Source organism: Phycomyces blakesleeanus (assembly GCF_001638985.1).
Source record: "Phycomyces blakesleeanus NRRL 1555(-) unplaced genomic scaffold PHYBLscaffold_6, whole genome shotgun sequence".
Lineage (NCBI taxonomy): Eukaryota > Fungi > Mucoromycota > Mucoromycetes > Mucorales > Phycomycetaceae > Phycomyces > Phycomyces blakesleeanus.
In genome coordinates this window covers 1,269,681-1,291,034 of record NW_017265139.1, presented here as the reverse complement: position 1 = coordinate 1,291,034, position 21,354 = coordinate 1,269,681, and the positions used below count along the sequence as shown (strand labels likewise).

Below are 21,354 nucleotides of genomic sequence, written 5' to 3'. Positions count from 1 at the left end.
TTAAAACTACTCCCTCCAGACGCGAGCTGTCAGATTTTGAGCGTGGAGGCATTGTTTGGCTCTCAAAAGCCAATCATACTCCAACTGACATCGCAAACCGTATGAACATTCCTAGAACTACAGTTTTCGATACAATAAAGCGCTGGGAGACTACTGGAACAGCCAAGACAAAAACCAGACCTGGGAGACCAAAGAAACTTAGTGTAACAGATGTTACAAGTCTTTGTTTGAGTGTGAGACGTAATCCTTTTGAGAGTTATGGATACCACCAGGCAAATTTGGGAGCTGCTGGCGTTATTGTCTGTAGACAGACAGTTATCCGATACCTACGAGCAAAAGGCTTCGGTTCTTACACCCCTGTATCTAAACCAAAGTTAACCCGTGAGCAGAAAAAGAATCGGTTGCGTTGGGCTAGAGCTAGGGCCAGTTTTAGCATCGAAGACTGGAGCAGAGTTGTGTGGTCAGATGAGTCGAGGTTCATGGTGAAAGGCAATGATTCTGACCCATCCGTAATTCGTAAACGAGGGGAGAGGTACCAGGAACGCCATACACTAACAACAGAAAAGTATGGAAAAGGTTCCTTGATGGTATGGGGTTGTTTCTGGGCTGGTGGCATTGGGCCATTATCGTTTATCGAAGGATCTGTAGACCAAGATGCATACGTCAATTGTCTGTCTAAGGACTTCAATCCCTGGTACAAACAATTGAATGAAGAACATGACACCATGTTCACATTCCAAGAAGATGGTGCTAGCTGTCATACTGGGTCCTACACGACGTGGTGGAAAAACCGTTGGGAGATTAAACGATTTGACTACTGGCCGTCGCAAAGTCCAGATTTGAACCCAATTGAGCATGTCTGGCATGCCCTAAAGGCCAAGGTTCAAGAGAGAAAGGCCTCTATTAACAATGTGCAAGAGCTGAAGGCCTGTATTCTTCAGGAATGGGAGTTGCTTGACCCTGGAGTTCTGCAAACTCTTGTAGCAAGTATGCCTGACAGAGTTAAAGCAGTCATAGAAGCTCGTGGTGATAATACCGTATATTAAACCTCATTCTTTTATTTTTATTCTATAATATATATACATTTCTCTATAACAACACAATGTTTGGTTTTATTTTGTCAACTTCTTGAGAAGATATAGCATAATGAAGTTGATGTATGGTTTATTCGGGGGTAGAAATCAAAGATTTTATCGGTGATTTCAGTTTTGGGAGTGTATATGTATGTGCATATATATGAATATCAGATAAGCCAACCAGCCAACCAACCGACTAGAAAATTTTGATTACCAAATGGTGATACATGTATCAAAAGAAAGAATGAAAGAAAGTTTGTTGGTCCAGATGTATATGACTATGAGAATGATATTTTGTTGATGTCAGATAACTTGAGAAAACTACATAAGGAACCATTGCTATTATCTCTTTTATTCCCATACTTAAGTTACCCAATAGTGTTGATAGTTTTTTCTTTTTCTGAGAAAGATATTAACAAAAAAAAATACTCAAAAACAACTGTGTGAAGAAAGGGGATAAAAGAGAGTTTGAATTTTCAAGGAAGCCATAGGCTCACAGGCAAATAATTCAAGCTTGCGACTCAAATAATAGTAACAATAATACTATTACAAATAATGCGGGTGTGTATCTAAATATGTATAGCTATATAAACAAGAAATGTATTTTATAAGACTATTATTAACTATACGCCATAATTGAACATTAGTAAATCTAGGTCAAGAAACTAATACCAATTTTTCCTTTTATTCTGGTAAAGCAGATATGAGATAAGGGACTTGCTCTTGACAAGTCTCGTTAAGTTTTTGGCTTTTATAAAGATGCTTATTTAAAAAAAAGAATGGGTAAACGTTGAAGTGATTAGAAGATAATATGCTTTATTTATTTGTTTTTATTTAAAAAGGAAAGATAATCCACTCAAAAGCCAAATATATCGTTACATTTGATCAATTTATCTTTGATTATTGACATATGGTATAGTATTAGGCTTACAAGGTTTGTCTGTTTTTTATCTAAATATATTGTGATAATAGTTTTGCTATATATTAAGCCTGGGTGGACAATGCTATATCGCCATAACCAATATACAGTAGCAGGGCAAAAGTCTTAATAAATTTTGATGTCCGCTAATGAAGTGTATACTTCTCTAAACTTACAGCAAATATTATTCAGGTCTTTTATAGCTCTAATTCATACACATATTTTAGCCAAATGAATAGTTTTTATAATTGCAGAAAATAGAGTTTCATTGATACGAAAGAATGTATACCGGACTTTGACATTTATCAAGACTTTTGCCCTTCCACTGTATATATACTAATGGTTTGATTTTATCCAAGCAGAAATCTTTGTGAAAATTCGACCATAAGGCAGTAGACTTGAAAATAATCAAACTAAAAGCTTTAAACAAACTGGTAAAATATAGTAAAATATATGGCTATTATTATTATAACACTGTTTGACCTATATTGCTTAAATATTCACTAAAAAAAAGAGTCCTAAACTTTCACTTGAAAATCTTTAAGCACAATAAGTCGGGTTATTTACACCATAAATTCATTTTCAATGTCCACTTGTTCATCACAAAAATTAAAAAAAAAGTGGTTTTTTTTGGGTTTTGTCTTGCAAAGTAAAGCTCTGTATAAAACTAACTCGAATTAGGGTAGTTCGTTATTAACCGATTAAAATGAAATTCTTATGAATATACGGAGAGCTTTGAAATAACAATGTTTGTAGTGAGTGAAAGTACAGTAAAAAGGCAATGGTACTTCTTTCCATCCCCAAAAAATCAATAGAATATTAAAACTTTTCAAAACCAGATTATAGGATTTGTGTAACATTTTTCTAATATCTTTTACAAATATTTACAACAAGTCCATCATTCGTTTGCTTGGTTTTTTAGATGAGGTTTGCCTCTTTTGAATGCGCGTGAATTGGTTTACTTGTTTTTATCAAAAAATATATATATATAATTCTTTTCCTATTACATGGAATACTGTATTTAAATAAGAAAAGGTATCTTTTGTGATGCAACATCGCAGAATGCACCAAAAGTGAAATTAAATAGGATTTTGGAACAGTATATAAAGGTTGTATTACACTTTCATGAATTAAAAAGGTAGGTATCTTAACTAATTCAATTTTACACAAGGTGCAGAAACTTACTGTCGAATATATATTAGTATAGGTCTTACAACAGAGAAAGGGAAAGGGTACAAATTAAAGTGTACACTGCCTTACAGTGTTCATGGTGTATATATTGATTAATACTTTTCTTTTGAACTTAAAATTTGAAATGAAATTGCAATTATTATGTGTGTCGATTTATCAGGTATTTGTGACCCACGTTTGATGGTTTATTTAGGATAATAGGGAACTTTTGTGCTCAGTGATCAATTTTAAATATTTATTTTTGCTTTTTTGGCTATTGAGCTATCTTTGGATTGATTCAATTCATTGTGTGTAAGAGTAGAAATATCATCTTAAGCATAATTTCTAAGCTCATTAGTTCTACTAGTTGAGCCAGCCTTAATTGACTGATATGCAAAAGAAAAGAGTTACTGTTGCCATGACAGTCCAAATCCCTCTGTAATGCTAAATATAATATCTACAAAATCAAGGTATTACTTTGGTGACATTCATCTGCGGGGCATTTGTAAAAGACGGAGATTAGCGATTACTTTATTTTATTTTTCATGGTACGATTGTGGGTTTCTTCATTATCACAAAAAAAATGCTTTTCCAGAACCAACCAAGCCAATTTGCCAAGGCAGGAAACTCAGAATAAGAGCTCAATAATGTCTGACTCTGCAAACTACCTCGTGAGCTGTACACCCAAAGATACCTTCAAATTGACATGTGCTTCCCTTCTCTTACTCAAATCCAGATTCTGAATTATTATTTTTCTGGCAATTCTGACAATTAGATTCTATATCTGGCAGTGCGCCCAGCAACCCTATTCCGAATATTCGTTGAAAACATTCGGTACTGTTTCAATTCAGGAAATATCTGTAAGAAACAGACCCAAGTAAAGATTATAAGAATAATTTATATGCAAAAAAGTGACAGGAGCTGGTAGAATAATCAAAAGGTGTACAGCAATAAAATACTTATACATATATATATCTTTTTTTTGTTTAATTAATTTTGGTTAATTTTGGTTAACATTTCGTAAGAGCCCTGAGCGGAGACACACTTTGTTTTTCTCTCTCTTTCTCTCTCTCTTTCTCTATCCTTGTCTTTCCTTCCTTCCTTTTTTTCCCTTAAAGAAAAATTGTATTTTCTTCTGGGATTCTAGAGTGTTCATCATGGACAATCTAAAAAGAAGAAACATTCCCCAAGTGGCCATCCCAGTTGAAGCAAGAAACATAGATGACTACGTTCCTTTAGACTCACAAGACGTTGATTCGCAGTCCTATTCTGAAAAGGACAAGACATCAAAACCACCACCACGAATCGTCTATTCATCCAACAAAGTAACTTTTTTTTTCACTTGCACACACAATATTATTATTATTCGTGTTGGAATTAAAGAAAGCTTCGTCAACTCAATTATTAGTACATTGCTTTTGCTCAAGAACACTACAAGGCACTTACCTTGGCTGGCTTGACTCTTTTGTCATTCTGGACACGTTTCCGCCTCATCGGTTGGTCTAAAGTTGTTGTGTGGGATGAAGCACATTTCGGAAAGGTAATGTAATAATGAATTGGATTGGAAGAAATGAGACAGAACAGAACAGAACAGACATCTGATGATGAGAAATAGTTTGGATCTCATTACCTAGAGCATGACTTTTACTTTGACGTACATCCCCCACTGGGTAAGATGTTGGTGGGACTCTCGGGCTGGTTAGCTGGATATGATGGTAGCTTCAGCTTCGACTCCGGACAAGAGTACCCCGAAAATGTCAATTATACTGTAATGCGTCTGTTTAATGCTGTATGGGGTGCTCTGATGGTTCCTTTGGCTTATGCCACTGCTGAAGAGATGGGCATGTCCTACAAAGCGTGCATATTGGCTGGAACAATGATTCTCTTGGGTTAGTAAATCAGGGGAGAAACAAGATCTGTATATTGACAACATTCATGTATTAGACACTGCTTACCTGTGCATCAGTCGCTTTATTCTCCTGGATTCTATGTTGCTTTTCTTTACGTGTACTTCTTTATATTGTCTTTCTGTATTTCACAATCTCCGCGAACAGTAAGTAGATATGATATCATCAATAGAAGTTAATAGTAGCTAAACCCTAACTTTTTTACAGGCCTTTTTCAGAATCTTGGTGGCTTTGGCTTAGTTTAACTGGCGTTTCCTTGGGCTGTGTTTCCAGGTATGTTATGGGTCCGTAAATAGAAATTATGCTCACAGCCTAATTACATCATGTCTTTCTCTGTATTATTAGTGTCAAGTGGGTTGGTTTATTTGCTGTCGCCTTGGTTGGTGTTTACACTATCCAAGAACTGTGGGATATGCTTGGTGATGTCCAAATGCCAAAAGCAAAATATGTTGGCCACTGGATTGCCCGTATTATTTGCTTGATATGTCTTCCTGTCGCAATCTATCTCTTCACTTTTGCCCTCCATTTTGCTCTCCTTTACAAGAGTGGTCCTGGAGATGCTCAAATGAGTTCTCTTTTCCAGGCTAACTTGGCTGGAAACAATTTTGAGCAGAATCCTCTTGGTAAGTATATTTAAATCAAATATAGATATAGATATATCTATCCACACACCTAATTTAAATGATTGTCTATAGAAATTGCATTTGGATCCAAGTTAACACTTAAGAATTACGGTTACGGCGGTGGTTTACTTCATTCACATGTCCAGACTTTCCCTGAAGGATCAAAGCAACAACAAGTCACTTGCTACCATTACAAGGATGACAACAATCACTGGATTTTAAAACATCCTCGTGGGATAGATATTGATGATGAAGCACCCGTCGAATTCGTCCGTAATGGGGACACAATTCGTCTCGTACATGAACCTACTGAGCGTAACTTGCACAGTCACCCTATCAATGCACCCATAACCACAAACCAGTGGGAAGTAAGCTGCTATGGAAATGAGACCGTGGGTGACAACCAAGATAACTGGGTTGTTGAGATTGTTGATGATATGATTCACAAAGACCTTGATCGTATTCGTTCTCTCACTACTCGTATGCGTCTGCGCCATGCTCAGCTTGGTTGCTATCTGGCTGCCAACAATGTAATCCTTCCTCAGTGGGGATTTAAGCAGGTCGAGGTCGTTTGTGACAAGAGAAACAGACCCGAAGATCCTCATACTTGGTGGAACGTAGAGGAGCACTGGAACGATAGACGTAAGTATACAAATATAGATATACATCTCAAATAGTAAATCCATTTATTGATCATCAAACTTGTAAAAAAAATAGTTCCTGCTGCTCCAAAGAATGCCTATAAGTCAAAGTTCCTCCAAGACTTCTGGCATCTTAATGTTGCCATGTGGACATCCAACAATGCTCTTGTTCCTGACCCGGATAAAGAAGACATTCTTTCTTCTGAACCAACTGAATGGCCTCTTGTATCTGTTGGTCTACGCATGTGTGGCTGGGGAGACGACCAAATTAAGTACTTCTTGTTGGGAAGCCCCGCTGTCTGGTGGACTTCTTTTGCCTCTTTGATTGTGTTCATTGGTACATTTTTGTTTTACATTATTCGCATGCAGCGCAAGATCAACGATCTTTCTTATGGTAAGTATACATAAACTTGATTTACATACATATATATTGGTGAAGAGTTTATTAAACCATTTCTGTAATATTGTAGATCAATGGAATCAGTTCACCTATGTTGGTCAAACTTTGTTCCTCGGCTGGTTCTTCCACTATATTCCATTCTTTATCATGGGCCGAGTAACGTACCTACATCATTACTTCCCTGCACTCTACTTCAGTGTGTTAATGGTACCTTTCCTTCTGGATCATTTCACTGCTAAACTGTCCCAACGAAACCAATGGATCGTTTTTGGTGTCTTTTATCTCTTTGTAATTGTCGTATTTATCTATCTTGCGCCGATTGCTTTTGGTATGGAGGGTCCTATCGGAGATTACGAAGACCTTGAATGGTTTGACAGCTGGAACATGTTAGAAGAGGACGATTAGTGTGCGTTAGTTTTGTTTTGGTATTTTGTTTTTTTTTATTTCGCTTCTATTATTTTATTTTATTTTACATGTTCTATTTCTTGCATTATTTTACACTAAACAAAAATCAAAAAATATATCAATCAAAATACTTTGTAAAATATATAAATAAACTATATATATAATCTACTGTAACAACGTTAAATTTTAAATCGAGACAAGATTGAAGAGGAAGATCTTTGGACTTTAGGATGTTGTATAATATTTTCTCATTTCATACTAAGTATTCATTGTGCTAAAAACGATTCAAGATGCTAATAAATCACAGTATACTTTAAGTTTTTTGGGGACGAGCAAAAGCGAAACAGCGCATGTGTTTAGGTCTTTTTCTTTTCTTTTTTTTTGGAGGGAAGGAAGAGGATGAGAGAGAAAATAAAAGCTAAAGGGCATAGCAATGCTCTTGGAATGATGTACATCAGTTTACTAAAAAACAAGAAGAATGGCTACATATAAAAGCACGGGAATCCATGTAGTTTTATTGAGCTATAAACATTTACCAAGTCAATATACTGTTAGCTTAGTGGCTCGTTAATATATATATATATATATATAATTACCTGTCAGTATCGCTCTCTCTGCAAACCACCTTACATCTACATCATTATCATTGCTAAGATCTTGAAGAGCAGGTGCGACGTGGGTATTGACAAGATCGGCAGTTGCGGGACTCTGTCTAAGGATTGGCGTCAAGACCTCCAGTGACTTGGCGACATTGAAACGAATGTTTGGGATAGGATCTGTCTTTAATTCGAGCACAGTAGGGAGCACCTTATCTTGAATGATTTCTGGGGAGAGGGAAGTAGCCATTGTCTACAGATTATATATGTTTTTTTAGGTAAATAAAAAAATTGGTGTAATATTAAATAAAATATGACACTTACTCCGAGAGCAAACAAACTTGTCATACGGAATAAGAAGTTTGTATTGGTAGCCATATCCATTACTTGAGGAAGCACTGTCTCAGTGGCCCATTCACAGCCAAAGATATCCACAAGCTGTTTAAGGTTTGTTGTGGCAGCCTCACGGATAGAGAAAACCGTATCGCACAACCAAGACATGCACAAACTCAACAGCTTTTCATCGAAGAAGCCTACGCCTAACTGCTTGGCCAACAGTGGGATATACTCTATGATAGCCAGTCTGACACGCCATTGTTTATCCTCGGCAAGCTCAACAATAGCAGGGAGTAATGATTGAGATAAACGCTCGACGCCGATCACTATAAATAACATGAGTATGGAGTATACTTATGAGATTTATCTAGTGCAGAACACCTGTTTACCTTGATTGACATGTTCCAGCTTGGAAATAATATTGAGTCTCACTTCCGGAAAATCATCCTTCAAGAGCTGGAGGAATAAGGGTAAAAGGTATTCGATTGTCCTTTATTGCAAAACAAAATTAGCTACTTTCAATAATTTACATTCATGTAAAATGAACTTACAAATCTTTTCCGACAATTGGAGCAAGTCCACTGATATTTATGGCCACTACGGCACGGACGTGCTGGTTTGTATCGATTACCAGGTCTTTGATGCATGGTAAGATCTTGTTTACAACAGTTGTCTCATCCACCTTCTTTGCAAAGGCTGGGTGATAATAATTATTAGAGTTAGTTTTATTAATGACCTTTACATATCCGTCAAACTTGCGCGTGTAACGGTGTATTTACCTGGTGCCTGTCCGATGGTAGTCATTTTAACTTCACCCTCACTGTCTTTGATCAAACTTACAAATAGAGTAACCAATTCCTCTCTTGTAATTGTCTCCCCAAGAACCTCACATATCTATAAATAAATAAATGCGTATGTGTGTGAGTGGGTGGGTGTGTTTTACCTAACATTCATAAATATGTTCCACTTTCTTTTATCTCATTTGACAATATTTACCTCCGTGAAGTGAGTGGCGACCATGTAGCGTACTCTCCATGATTTATCTTGTCCGAGTTGCTTAAGAATTGGAAGTAAATGCTGTTTACTTTCTTCGGGTGATAAGATACGAGCCATCTGCACCAAGTCTTCTACTGTCAGCAATCTGACTGTATCTTGATCATCACTGGATAGTTTGATAAAAAGAGGCAAAATATTGCTGATTATAACATCTTTAGAAAGCTCCTTAATCAAATCCTGAAATAGAATATTAAATACATTTTATTAGTAGTCCCAACAATGAAATTCAATAAAAAATAATACCTTTAATGACTTTGCTGCAGCACGTCTGACCATTGGTGTATCATCTTGGATGAGTTGGGCAAATAAACTAAAAAAACACACAATAAATTAGTTAATAAATAAATATATTACATAAAATAGTTGAAATATATTAATCAAACTAACTTAGGAGATACGTTACACTTTCAGCTCTGATCGCTGTTCAGGAGTACACTTTGAATAACCAGCAGCATAAAGTCCGGTAGCAGAGATACGACTAGTGAACCATTCACCACTTGTCAGGCGTTTCAACAAAGGCATAAAATAGTGCTCGATCTGAGAAGAATTTAAGAGAGCAACGATCTTACAAAGAGACTCGACAGCCTAATAATTCGAGAAAGCGAATAACAAAACATATTATGTAAACCTACTGTGTTAAATAATATCTTTATTATAATACATTCTTATATTTTTTTACCTTGTCTCTAACGAGTACTTCCTCAACCGCGGATAGGTTTTCCAAAGGTCCGAGCATAAAATGTGCATATTCAGGGCCACCCACATATTCTGAGAATTTCGAGAGTTCATCAGCAACAGCCAACAGAACTTCATCTTCGTCATCGATGGAATCTAATCAGATTATCTGGGTGTAAGTTGATGTGTTATACGAACAGAAAGGTTTATGCACTCGTATTTTTTATACCATTCAGAAAAGGAATCAATTCATCTCTTGTTCGCTGAGGACCAAGAGCCATTGCAATAGTACCAAGATTGCGAATGGCATTAAGACGAAGTTGCACATCTTCATTTTTTAACTCATCAACAAGAACGGCAATAGGATAAAGCTCCTGCTCTTCGTTTTCCCTGTTCGTATCCTCGCTTGAAGGAAGGCTCCCGGGTGTTCCAGGGCTCATGCTTCTGAGACCAAGGCCAGTCATGGAATTCTCGGGTCTGAACCTAAATGAAATTGGCGTGCTGCTAGGTCCATTCATCATTGCATCGTCTGCGGATGAAGAATGCGGAGAGAAAGATGATGATGTGTCTGGCCCACCATCAGATACGCTTGAAGGTTGGTTCATTCCGCCTTGATCGCTATCCATAATATCTTTTTTTTAATTTCTTAAAAAAAAAGGTATTTGAAAGAGTTTAAGAAAAAGTATATATGTATATAAAAGAACGCTTTAATAAACTAAAACAAAAATAAATAAATAAAATATATGTGTAATCGTCAGAGACGAGTATATTTCATCTATCGTGACGTGTGGACAGATGCTAATCAGCATCAGCTTTAAAATTAGCAAAAATGAAAGCCCAACGGGGGGGTCGAACCCCCAACCTTGAGATTAAGAGTCTCACGCTCTACCGATTGAGCTAGCCGGGCATTTGTATATGCTACACAAGTAGTAATTATATTTTAAAGCGTATTATTTGTTTGGTGATCAGGTACTTTGATATTGCTATATAGTGGGAAGTTTCATTAGCACTATGAATGAAATTGGTGTGGCAATACTACTAATTTGCATGAAATTTGGTGGCTGGCCACACTATGCTAAAGCAGGGGAAATTGGTGGTAAATGAGCTATGCTTGCTACTAATCATAGTGGTATTGCCACTAATTTACTGAATAGTAAAGCAGTATGTTTGATTGGCTTAGTTTCAAACAGATTGATAGTAAAAATATGGTAGTAAATCTATATATAGAGAAATTGATAGTAAATTTAGTGGATTTTATTTTTATTCATACACTTGCTGCACAGTAGAATATATAACATAATATATAATAGAAATATACAATGGACTATATAATGGACTATATAATATTGTTGTGGTGGTTGAAGTTGAAGAAGTTTTTAAGAGGAAGAATTGAAGATTTGAGATTAGGAATGAAGATTCATAAGAACTTGTGTAGGTTTTGTTTATTGAGAAAAGATTTTGTATCAAAGTTTGACCAGGTTCCTACACTGAACTACTACTGCTATTTATATTATTTCAAATTGGAAAAATTATATGACTGGGGTCAGGTAATCAATTCTATCTGAGCCTTAATCAGAGCAATGTGATCTTGGGATAATTAATGTATGATTAATTATAGAAATATGTGTAATCCCAATAAAGTATTAATATTGAAAGTAAATGTATTTATGAGTTATAATTATGCTTATAATAATACACTGATGTATCCCATATTATGGTGATATCATCATATGAAATATAATCACTATCATGCATGCTAAACCTGCATGTTAAATAATAAAGTAATTGGTAGACACTTTTGACTGGAATAGCTGAGAACTTATATTATTTCCTTCAGACTTATTCTCAATTACAGCAGTAGTCAATACTCATTTACAACAAATATAATATGATATATTATGTCTTTTGTGGTGATCCAAACACTTGGATATTGGATTTATCACATATAAGAACATATTCATATTGGGATAGTATAGTAGCTATCATCTTGTCAGTATAAAATATATATAAACAATTAAGTAATTAGCCCAATAATTATTACAGTTAGTACTGTAGATAATATCTTAAAGATTGTTAAAATAATTATATAATACTGCCGGGTAAACTGTGTCAGATCGATATGGAGCTAATTTAGTAGGAAGTCCTAAAGCTCTAGTATAAAAGAGAAAAGAATAGCTAAGAGCTAAAGAAGTACGATTTATGACTTGATGTCATAATTGTAACACCAACACTAGTTAAGCAGTAAATACTCTAATAACTAAATATAGTAAAGGAAGAAAGCCTTAAGAAACTAAGACGTAATGACAAGAGCAGATTGTGTTTTCTTATAAAAAGGGACACTTTTTATTTATGAATAAAGACAACTTATATACAGTCTCAAAGTATTTCTATACGTCTCTATTATCAAATTTATTATTTTTCTATTGTTTTGTATCTGAAATACCACATAATACTTGGGGTACTCAGTTAATTTTTTATAGATTAATTATAATTGTCTTATATATTTAATTCACAAAATCAGAGCAGTCAAAAATATAAAACTGCTGAAGCACTCTATAATAACTTAGTATATCTTCTTAATAGAGACCTTTGGGTACTCAGATTTGCAAAGTTGTACAAAAATAGCTAAAAAAAGTTTTTTTTTGAAAAATTCAAAATGCTTCTATAGAAGGACTGCTCATTACTTGAATAATATTTTTGATAAGGCAACTACTAAAATCACAAAGAGTAATATATACTATTGTCTTAACCAAACGTTTTGCTTCTTTCAACTAAAAAATGATTATGACTTCTATGTATTATTGGAATATATATTGAAGATTATTTATCCAAGTCATATTCCATATATAATTAGAAAAAAATGTGTATATAAATATATAATCAAACTTTCTTAGTTATCTTATAAGTTAATATTCGAAGCTTATATTTTTGTTATAAATGAGTATTGATTACTGCTGAATCTGAGAGTAAGACTGAAGGATAAAATAATATCCTCAGCTATTCTAGTCAAACAGATCTGCTTTTATGATATTATCTAATACACAGATCATCATACATATAATTGATTATTTATTATTATTACCATGACATGAGATATACAAATACATATATATTATATATATGGCATCATTATATTTCATCTACATATTTCTTTTATTATATAAATACTTAATTGAGAGACTACAACTACAACTATTTAATATTATGAAACATCACTCGAGTATCTGGGTCGGAATACTAAAATATTATCAATAGCATAAATACTCTTCTTTAACAAAACTCTCGGACTGATCTGACTGGAGAAGTATAATATCAATTAGTCTTTCCGGATCTTTCCAGAAGAACAATACTCCTGGAAGATGACTCATGGTAATAAAGATTACTTAAGCACACGCTGAATTACAAATTAGAAAAACATATAAATATCAGTAGATAGCTCCGTGTAGAAAAATAATCGAATTTGATTATTCTTTATTTTTCTTTTGAAATAAATAACCTACACAAGTTCTCACAAATTTCTTCATCTATATTGTATTTTGCTTTATTTTTTCCCTACAACAATTTCTCTATACATTTTTGCTGTTTAAATAGTGTTAGTTTAGAGAAATGAATAAGACAATATTATTGGCCGCAAATTTGAATAAGGTTTGACGAAAATTCTACCAAACCTTAATCAAATTTGTAGTCTAGCGGTGCTAGTGTTATGCTTCTTTTCCTTTCTAAGGGACTGAGTTCATTCACTAGACCACAAATCTGAGTGTCTGAAGGTCTCTAATATTAAAGAAAACAGACACTATATAATATACTTTTATTACTATCTAAGCTACAATATCTATAAAAACATATGTGGTATTTCAGGTACGAAACAATAGAAAAATAAAATATTTGATAATAGAGACGTATAGAAATACTTTGAGACTGTATATAAGTTGTCTTTATTCATAAATAAAAAGTGTCCCTTTTTATAAGAAAACACAATCTGCTCTTGTCATTACGTCTTAGTTTCTTAAGGCTTTCTTCCTTTACTATATTTGGTTATTAGAGTGTATTTACTGCTTAACTAGTGTCGGTGTTACAATTATGACATCAAGTCATAAATCGTACTTCTTTAGCTCTTAGCTATTCTTTTCTCTTTTATACTAGAGCTTTAGGACTTCCTACTAAATTAGCTCCATATCGATCTGACACAGTTTACCCTGCAGTATGATATAATTATCTTAACAATCTTTAAGATATTATCTACAGTACTAACTGTAATAATTATTGGGCTGATTACTTAATCGTTTATATATATTTTATACTGACAAGATGATAGCTACTACGCTATCCCAATATGAATATGTTCTTATATGTGATAAATCCAACATCCGAGTGTCTGGATCACCACAACATATAATAAAAGGAGATATATAAAAATACTTTGAGACTATATATCAGTTTTTTTAATCATAAATAAATGCTCTTTTTTATAAAAAAAACATAATCTGCTCTTGTCATTATGTTTTACTTTCTTAGTATTTTCTTCCTTTACTATAATAGAGAGTTTCATTTTCTGTTTTAGATTTTGTTTTATTTTTTCTGAGCTTTAAGTTCTAACCAATAATAATGAATATAAAAAGATATTACTGAATCCCCCTTATGTTAGCTAATTTAATAGGGACCTTAGACACATCATATAATTTTTTTTGAAACATTTAACCATATATGTGATTTTATACGATTTTACTTTTCACGTCCAAGGCCTTCAATGTATAAAGTCTTTTAAAAAATTGCTTTTTTGTATATTATTATAGATGTATTTACTGTTTATATATAGCTATTAATAGGCTAAAATTTATGAAAAGTCTTTGAATAGGCATATTTAAGACATGTTAAATAATAAAATATATTAATTTTATATAAATAGACAGAAAGAATGAGTAAAATAATACCTTTTATTATTTATTATTTATGAATAAAAATACTATATAAAAAACAAAATAAAATTATCAAGACAAAACTTGATAATTTAATAGTTTTATTTTATTTTTTAAGAGATTTTCACTGGTCTATCATTAGTCTTTTTTAAGGTGCTCTCTAGTATTCTTAGTATATTACCTAGAAAATCTAGAATTTGTTCAATGGACAAATATAGGATGCCAGATATTATTATGGTGTTAATGAAAAAATAGACGATAATAAATAGTTAATATTCTAGTGAAAATAGATCATTTATCTAAGCAAGAGCATAGTAATTACTGAACTGAATCAATATTTGGAGAGATAATAAGAGTCATGTAAAGAGCAAAAAATACTAAATGTGGTATACATACCACAATTGAGTGAAATACAAACTCCACAATCCAGAACGGATACTACAATTGCTAATGAACCTGGCAGGGTCACATCTCAGGAATGTAACACACACGAGGCACTCGTACACTTCACACTGCTTCAGTGATAAGAGCATCTTCAGCAGTGAGAGAACTTTTAATTTATCTAAAGTTAAACACCGCTACTTTAGCTAAAGAAAAGGTCGATTTTCCCAGCAGTTCGATTTATCTTTTTCTTTAAATAAATTTTGAGAGCGTTTTCATCAATTAATTTTATCTTCCTATTAAATTTAATAGGAAGATAAAGAAAAGGGACTGTCTTTTATATTTAAAGTGAATTTAATCGAACTGCTGGAAGGACAAACTTTAGCTAAATCTTTAAATTTAATGTAAAAGTAGAGATAAAGTGGACTGCTGAAGATGCTCTTAGAAAAACGAATTTTATTTTAAATTTTTTTTTCATACCTCATTGTTATTAATTTACGTGGAAGACATTGTGAAAAGCAGTGTATATGATGTATTTAATAGATAGTATTGAGTTATACACCTTATCTCTCTGATAGTAATTCATTGTAATCTTATCGCCAATCTTGAAACTTTACCATAATCGGAAGATTATGTAGGACAATTCCTCTTTCCTCCAAAGAAGAGCTCTCAATCAAGTATTTCGGGTGCCCGATTTTTCATAAAGATAATATATTTATTGGGTTTATTAAATTTACTCGACCATGATCAATATGTTAAACTATTAAAAGTTTACAAGTCATTGCTTATTGTGTCATCACAATCAAGACTATATATCGTGTATCGGAGTAAGTGGAAGTATTTGTCATAGTTTGTTTGGTGGGAAAATATTCCCCTGATCAAGCTTATCATGCAAATTAAAGAAGAATGCTTAAATAAGATAAAGTAAAGGCTGCTTTTGAATCCAGATATATTATTAATTTATCGTTACTTTTGTCAGTGATTTATTCTTTTTCTTTTATAGCTCTTGTATAAGTTTCTATCATGACAGAAACCCCCTCTTTACATTTAGCCCTCTTAGTTTGCGACACTCCTCACCCTCGGGTTCACGAAAAATATGGTGATTACAAGATTATGTTTCCACATGTGTTTTCCTTGGCCGGTGGTGATGAACAAAAGTTGACATGGGAGCCATTTGATGTCAGAGAAATGTCATACCCAAGTCTTGATGATCTTTCAAATGGCAAATATGATGGCATTGTAATGACAGGATCTGCTGCCTCAGCATATGAGGATGAGCCCTGGATCCTCAAACTGGTTGAATTTGTGGGACTTATGCGTACAGAGCCATATCTTTCCAAAGTCCGTATGGTTGGTATATGTTTTGGTCATCAAATCATGGCCCGCGCCTGCGGTGGTGTATGCGAAAGGAATGAGAAGGGCTGGGAGGTAAGCAAATACACCCGCATACTGCATTAAAAAATTTCTATATTTTTTAACGAGTATATTGACGTGTGTGTATCTTAGTTTGGTCTTTATGCGGTGAAGCTTACATCAGAAGGAAAGGAAGTTTTCCATACAGATAAAGAGGTTATTGTAAGTTACGGAAGTACAATATCCCAAGACGAGAATCTCAATAAAGGTTTTCTGCTATTAGAATATTAGTCAAGTTCACCGAGATCATGTATCAAAGCTCCCTTCTGGGTTCAAAACATTAGCTACCACAGCACCCCACACACCGATCCATTCAATGCTTTCTGATGACAAACAATGCATCTCAATCCAAGGACATCCTGAGTTTAACCGTGATACCGTTCGTATTTTGATAGAAGCACGTATTGAATCTGGTGTCCTGACAAAAGAAGTCGGCGAGAAATTTCTCGAAAACCTTTCAAATGCTGGCTCAGAAGTAGAAGATATTTGGCTTACAAAGCAATTCATCCAGTTTTTGCAAGGAAAGCTTGTATAGTAATTAATACTTTACTTCCCTGTTTTACATATATATATATATATATGTATAATTTAAATGTACAATTATTAAAATAAATATTTGTATAATATTATATGTAGTCTCTGATATCTAGATATAATACAGACTTTGATAATATTGATTTTGTAAGTTATAAATATTTTTAGGTCACTTTATTTGACTAGAAGAAATTATAGCAACTTATATAAGACTTTTCTTTCTGGTATAAAGGCTACAAATGAGTAAATTTTTATCTTTCAGAAATAGCTTTACTCTTAATTCACAAGGAATCTGGGAAAAGCAACATTGTAGTCTTGCAAATCAAGTAGGTACATCCGTATTTTGATTGAGAACCTTTTAAATTTCCATTAAATGTTTTATGTCTCACTGCAAAAGACTGTCGATTAAAAAATGTAACATATTTTTGTTAGTGTACTTATATTTTCCAAAAAAAAAATGGGTGTAATTTCTATTTTGCTTTGTTTTTAGCTGTAAAATTATACTAGCGTCACTTTCCCCTCTATATTTTATAATTCTTTAACATCATTACAAATTTACTAAAAAGAATTACATTAAAGATATTGTATTATTGAATAAAAAGAAAAGAAAAGAAATGTTAAAATATTTTAATGCACTTCTATATAATAAATACAAATGGAATACCAAGTATTTGGCTAAGCTATTTGGAGTGAAATTATTTTGAGAGTTTCTCAAGAGGTTGTAAGATCTCATATGTGCTGCGGTACTGTTTTTGTGTGATTCTTCTCATTGATATAAAAAGATAGGAGTTTTTTCTTTTTTACTTTTTTTTTAATTCACATGCTATGAGATGTGGGTATCTCTTTTTCAAAATATTTGCCACAATATTCAATCCTTGTCATTCCAAATGCAGTTTTTTAAGAGAATAAATGCATCTTTAATGATATATACAGTATATATCTTGGTTAGTTACTTGGATATGTATGGAGACTGTCTTAATGAAGTACATAGTAAATATCTTGAAGAAATACTTTGTATAATAAGTAATAAAGCTTACCACTTTATAAGCACAAATTATTTACTTCTATATGCCATTTTATTTAGTCTCTATATTTTACGTTTTTTTGGTAAACACAATAGATTTTTGATGTTTACAATGAGCTTAGTAAAAAACACACTTACTAACATTATTATAATAGTATACATTTTTATATTGAGGTATTATCAGCTTTAATTCACATACGCTTAATACATAAATAATTTTATTATATTTATCAATATTAAATGCTGAAAACCATAAGGTAGTATTATTTAAAGTATAATAGTATATTCAATTGTATTTTTTCCTCTCTTATTTCTAAATTTATACTTGATAGAATAACTGTGTTCCATTTTTCTTTCCTTTCGATTTTTTCTGTCCTCTTTCATACTTTGATAAGTTTATTGTTCATATCTGCAGTCTTACTAAAGCACTTATACTGCAAAGTATAACTGATTTTGTTTTCTAAAAATATCTTGAAATTGTATTATAAACTTTGGATTTCATTTTTCTGCTGTGATAATTACTAAGCTTGATCAATTTTTGGAGAGATAATAGAGTAATGTAAAGAACAAAAAAAATCAGCCTCTACAATTACCAGGAGTAATTTAATATTGTTACGTGCTAATTTAAAGTCTTCTTTGTATGGGACTTTAGTAAGAATTGATTTAATACTAATATATTATCTCCATAGTTGTACCAAAGTAAAGAAGGTATATATGAGTAGAAATGTCAGCATAAAGAAGTTCATAAGACCCTGTCTTTTCAGACCCATTAGAATTTATATACTTAGGTCCGAGTGGCTAATCTTTTATTATATCTTAGATAGAAAATAAAGAAAAATTGTTAAAAAGCAAGAAAATATGAATTTAAAGTACTTGTAAAGCTGTTAATAATAATAACTTTTGTCAATTTAGAGGCTGAATTTAGTGAGGTATACGAATAAATTTATAAAGGGAACAGTAGGTACTATGAGAGTGTTATTTATTTAAGAAAGAAGATCATAGCTGTTTATATAGACATTTGGTTTCCTAATTTAAGATTTCCATTGGTTAATGGTTGGTTAGAGCATCTTCAGCAGTCCACTTTATCTCTACTTTTACATTAAATTTAAAGATTTAGATAAAGTTTGTCCTTCCAGCAGTTCGATTAAATTCACTTTAAATAAATTTTGAGAGCGTTTTCATCAATTAATTTTATCTTCCTATTAAATTTAATAGGAAGATAAAGAAAAGGGACTGTCTTTTATATTTAAAGAAAAAGATAAATCGAACTGCTGGGAAAATCGACCTTTTCTTTAGCTAAAGTAGCGGTGTTTAACTTTAGGTAAATTAAAAGTTCTCTCACTGCTGAAGATGCTCTAAAGTAGATAAAGTAGTGCGAAAATCCTAAATTGACTTGCAATTAAAAAAAAACCCCCCTTCAAATATTAACAAAAAATAGTCATAAATACAGGCTTTCCACACCAAAAGTTATTATTTTTTCAAACTATATATTTTCCAAAATCAATATCTTTATTTTATGCTTCGATCATATATGCAAAAAAATCAATGCTTATAGAAATAAGTGTAAACCAGCATAATAAAAATCATTAAAGGATACTAACACGTACTATACAATACTTGGAAAATGTCAGAACTGGTTATGATAGGCATATAATAATACATCCAATGTCAATATATCGTCATAAGAAAAGTATATAATGCTAGGTTTGCAATATGGCTTTGAGTACTGTCTTTATCCATTAACCTTTTCTTTATCCAATTTTTTCAAAATAAACCCCAATCAAACCGCTATCATTAAGAGAAGAAAGAGAAATGGACCACAAAAAGTTCTTCAAATCCACATCAAGAATCTGATTGTGGAGAAACGTTTTATCCAAGAATCCATGACTCGAGCCGAAACAGCGAGAACGTTTGGTGTTTTGTGGGCGCTGACCAACAATATCAGCGACAAGTTCGATATAGACGGAACGGTAGAGCCCAGGAAGCGAGGCAGATCTCGCGAAGAAAACCAGCATATAACCGATGAGCACTCGAAGTTCATCTCAGACGTTTTGAAAGAATGCTGCACCTTGACTCTTGGTCAAATGAGAAAGGAGCTGTCAAGGAATTTTTTGGTGCTCCAAGAGTAGAACCTGAGCATCAGTAGCTTACACAAATATATTACTCAGAACATCAGGTTCACTTTAAAGAGGACAAAGCCTGTGGAAAAAAAGGGAAACGATCCAAAGACAATTGAGCTGAGAAAAGCGTACATAGACAGTATGCACACGAATTGTGTATCGTACAAGATGAACCGCTTTTTTGTAGACAAAGCAGACTTTAATGCAAGCCTGATCAGAGTCCAAGGGTGGTCCAAGAAAGGCGAGGCCAGCATTGTGAAGACGAAGATAAAAAGGGGACTTAACATCTGGATTCTTGCCGGTATTTCTTACCAGGTCGTAAAGAGTTTGTAGGCGAAGTTGACCCCTGGTGGAACGACAGGGCCTATCTTTGTTGAATTTGTAAAAAAGATTATGGATTCGCTCGACCAGAGTAATGCTGCCCCCCCCTCCCCCCCGCAACTTCATTATAGATAATGCCTCGATCCATAGATCCCGTTTTGTCGTTGAATTATTTAATAATTCACGACACCACCTTCATTTTCTCCCATCGTACTCCCCTTTTCTCATTCCGATTGATGAGTGCTTCTCAAAACTGAAGACACTGGTTAATAAAAAGTTCATATTTGCCTGTGGTCAATTCTTGGAGTATATCGCTGAGTGCTCCCGCAATATTGCTATGGAAAACTGCCAAGGCTGGGTTGATCATAGCATTGTCTTCTTTCCCCAATGTACAAAAAGCCAAGAAATAATTTTTTTTTGCATATATAATCGAAGCGTAAAATGAAAATATTGATTTTGAAAAATATATAGTTTGAAAAATATAACTTTTGAACTGGAAATCCTGTATTAAAGAGCTTTAAGTTCTTTGTTACGTGTTTAGAGCCTTTGGATTTTATACTTATTCAAAAAAAATAACTTAAATTATTGAGCTCAATTAAGATTAATAATGGCAAAATCAACTACAATAAAACCTCCGGATTTTTCTACTAACCCTGCAGCTTCTAGACTTTTTTGATTCGAAAAGATTTTTATTCTTGCCTGATTTATTATTAGGGGGGTTTCGGCAATTTTCGAGACTTTATTTTCGATGTGACAGCAATTTAATGTATACATATGATTGGCTGAGATGAATCTGAAAGAAGGAAATCTGGCGAAACCCCCTTTCAAATATTTAATATTT

At 33.2% G+C, this 21,354-nt stretch overlaps 4 protein-coding genes and 1 non-coding gene across 5 annotated transcripts; 3 read left to right on the top strand and 2 right to left on the bottom strand.

Moving 5' to 3' along the window:
* Nucleotides 1-4,322: 4,322 nt before the first annotated feature.
* Nucleotides 4,323-7,313, top strand: PHYBLDRAFT_74350 (glycosyltransferase family 39 protein; the record flags this gene model as incomplete). The annotated part of the gene is made up of 9 exons (XM_018443013.1): nt 4,323-4,490; nt 4,574-4,705; nt 4,781-5,054; nt 5,110-5,218; nt 5,280-5,345; nt 5,418-5,695; nt 5,768-6,337; nt 6,413-6,730; nt 6,807-7,313. The coding sequence occupies 9 exons, from the start codon at nt 4,323-4,325 to the stop codon at nt 7,139-7,141; spliced, it is 2,250 nt and encodes a 749-aa protein (XP_018294178.1). The 3' UTR covers nt 7,142-7,313.
* Nucleotides 7,314-7,681: 368 nt separating this feature from the next.
* On the bottom strand, nt 7,682-10,268 carry PHYBLDRAFT_154899 (hypothetical protein; the record flags this gene model as incomplete). Its single annotated transcript, XM_018433362.1, has 11 exons — nt 7,682-7,704; nt 7,738-7,990; nt 8,062-8,399; nt 8,463-8,563; nt 8,625-8,769; nt 8,853-8,967; nt 9,070-9,306; nt 9,373-9,439; nt 9,533-9,714; nt 9,809-9,960; nt 10,034-10,268. 11 exons carry the CDS (start codon nt 10,266-10,268, stop codon nt 7,682-7,684), a joined length of 1,848 nt encoding a protein of 615 aa, XP_018294177.1.
* Nucleotides 10,269-10,638: 370 nt separating this feature from the next.
* PHYBLDRAFT_t88 lies at nt 10,639-10,711 on the bottom strand. Its single transcript has one exon. It is a non-coding gene; the product is annotated as a tRNA-Lys (tRNA).
* Nucleotides 10,712-16,124: 5,413 nt separating this feature from the next.
* Nucleotides 16,125-17,049, top strand: PHYBLDRAFT_15959 (hypothetical protein; the record flags this gene model as incomplete). Its single annotated transcript, XM_018434015.1, has 3 exons — nt 16,125-16,529; nt 16,608-16,676; nt 16,738-17,049. The coding sequence occupies 3 exons, from the start codon at nt 16,125-16,127 to the stop codon at nt 17,047-17,049; spliced, it is 786 nt and encodes a 261-aa protein (XP_018294176.1).
* Nucleotides 17,050-19,769: 2,720 nt separating this feature from the next.
* Nucleotides 19,770-20,525, top strand: PHYBLDRAFT_59667 (Homeodomain-like DNA binding domain-containing transcription factor; the record flags this gene model as incomplete). The annotated part of the gene is made up of 2 exons (XM_018440540.1): nt 19,770-20,197; nt 20,249-20,525. The coding sequence occupies 2 exons, from the start codon at nt 19,770-19,772 to the stop codon at nt 20,523-20,525; spliced, it is 705 nt and encodes a 234-aa protein (XP_018294175.1).
* Nucleotides 20,526-21,354: the final 829 nt, after the last annotated feature.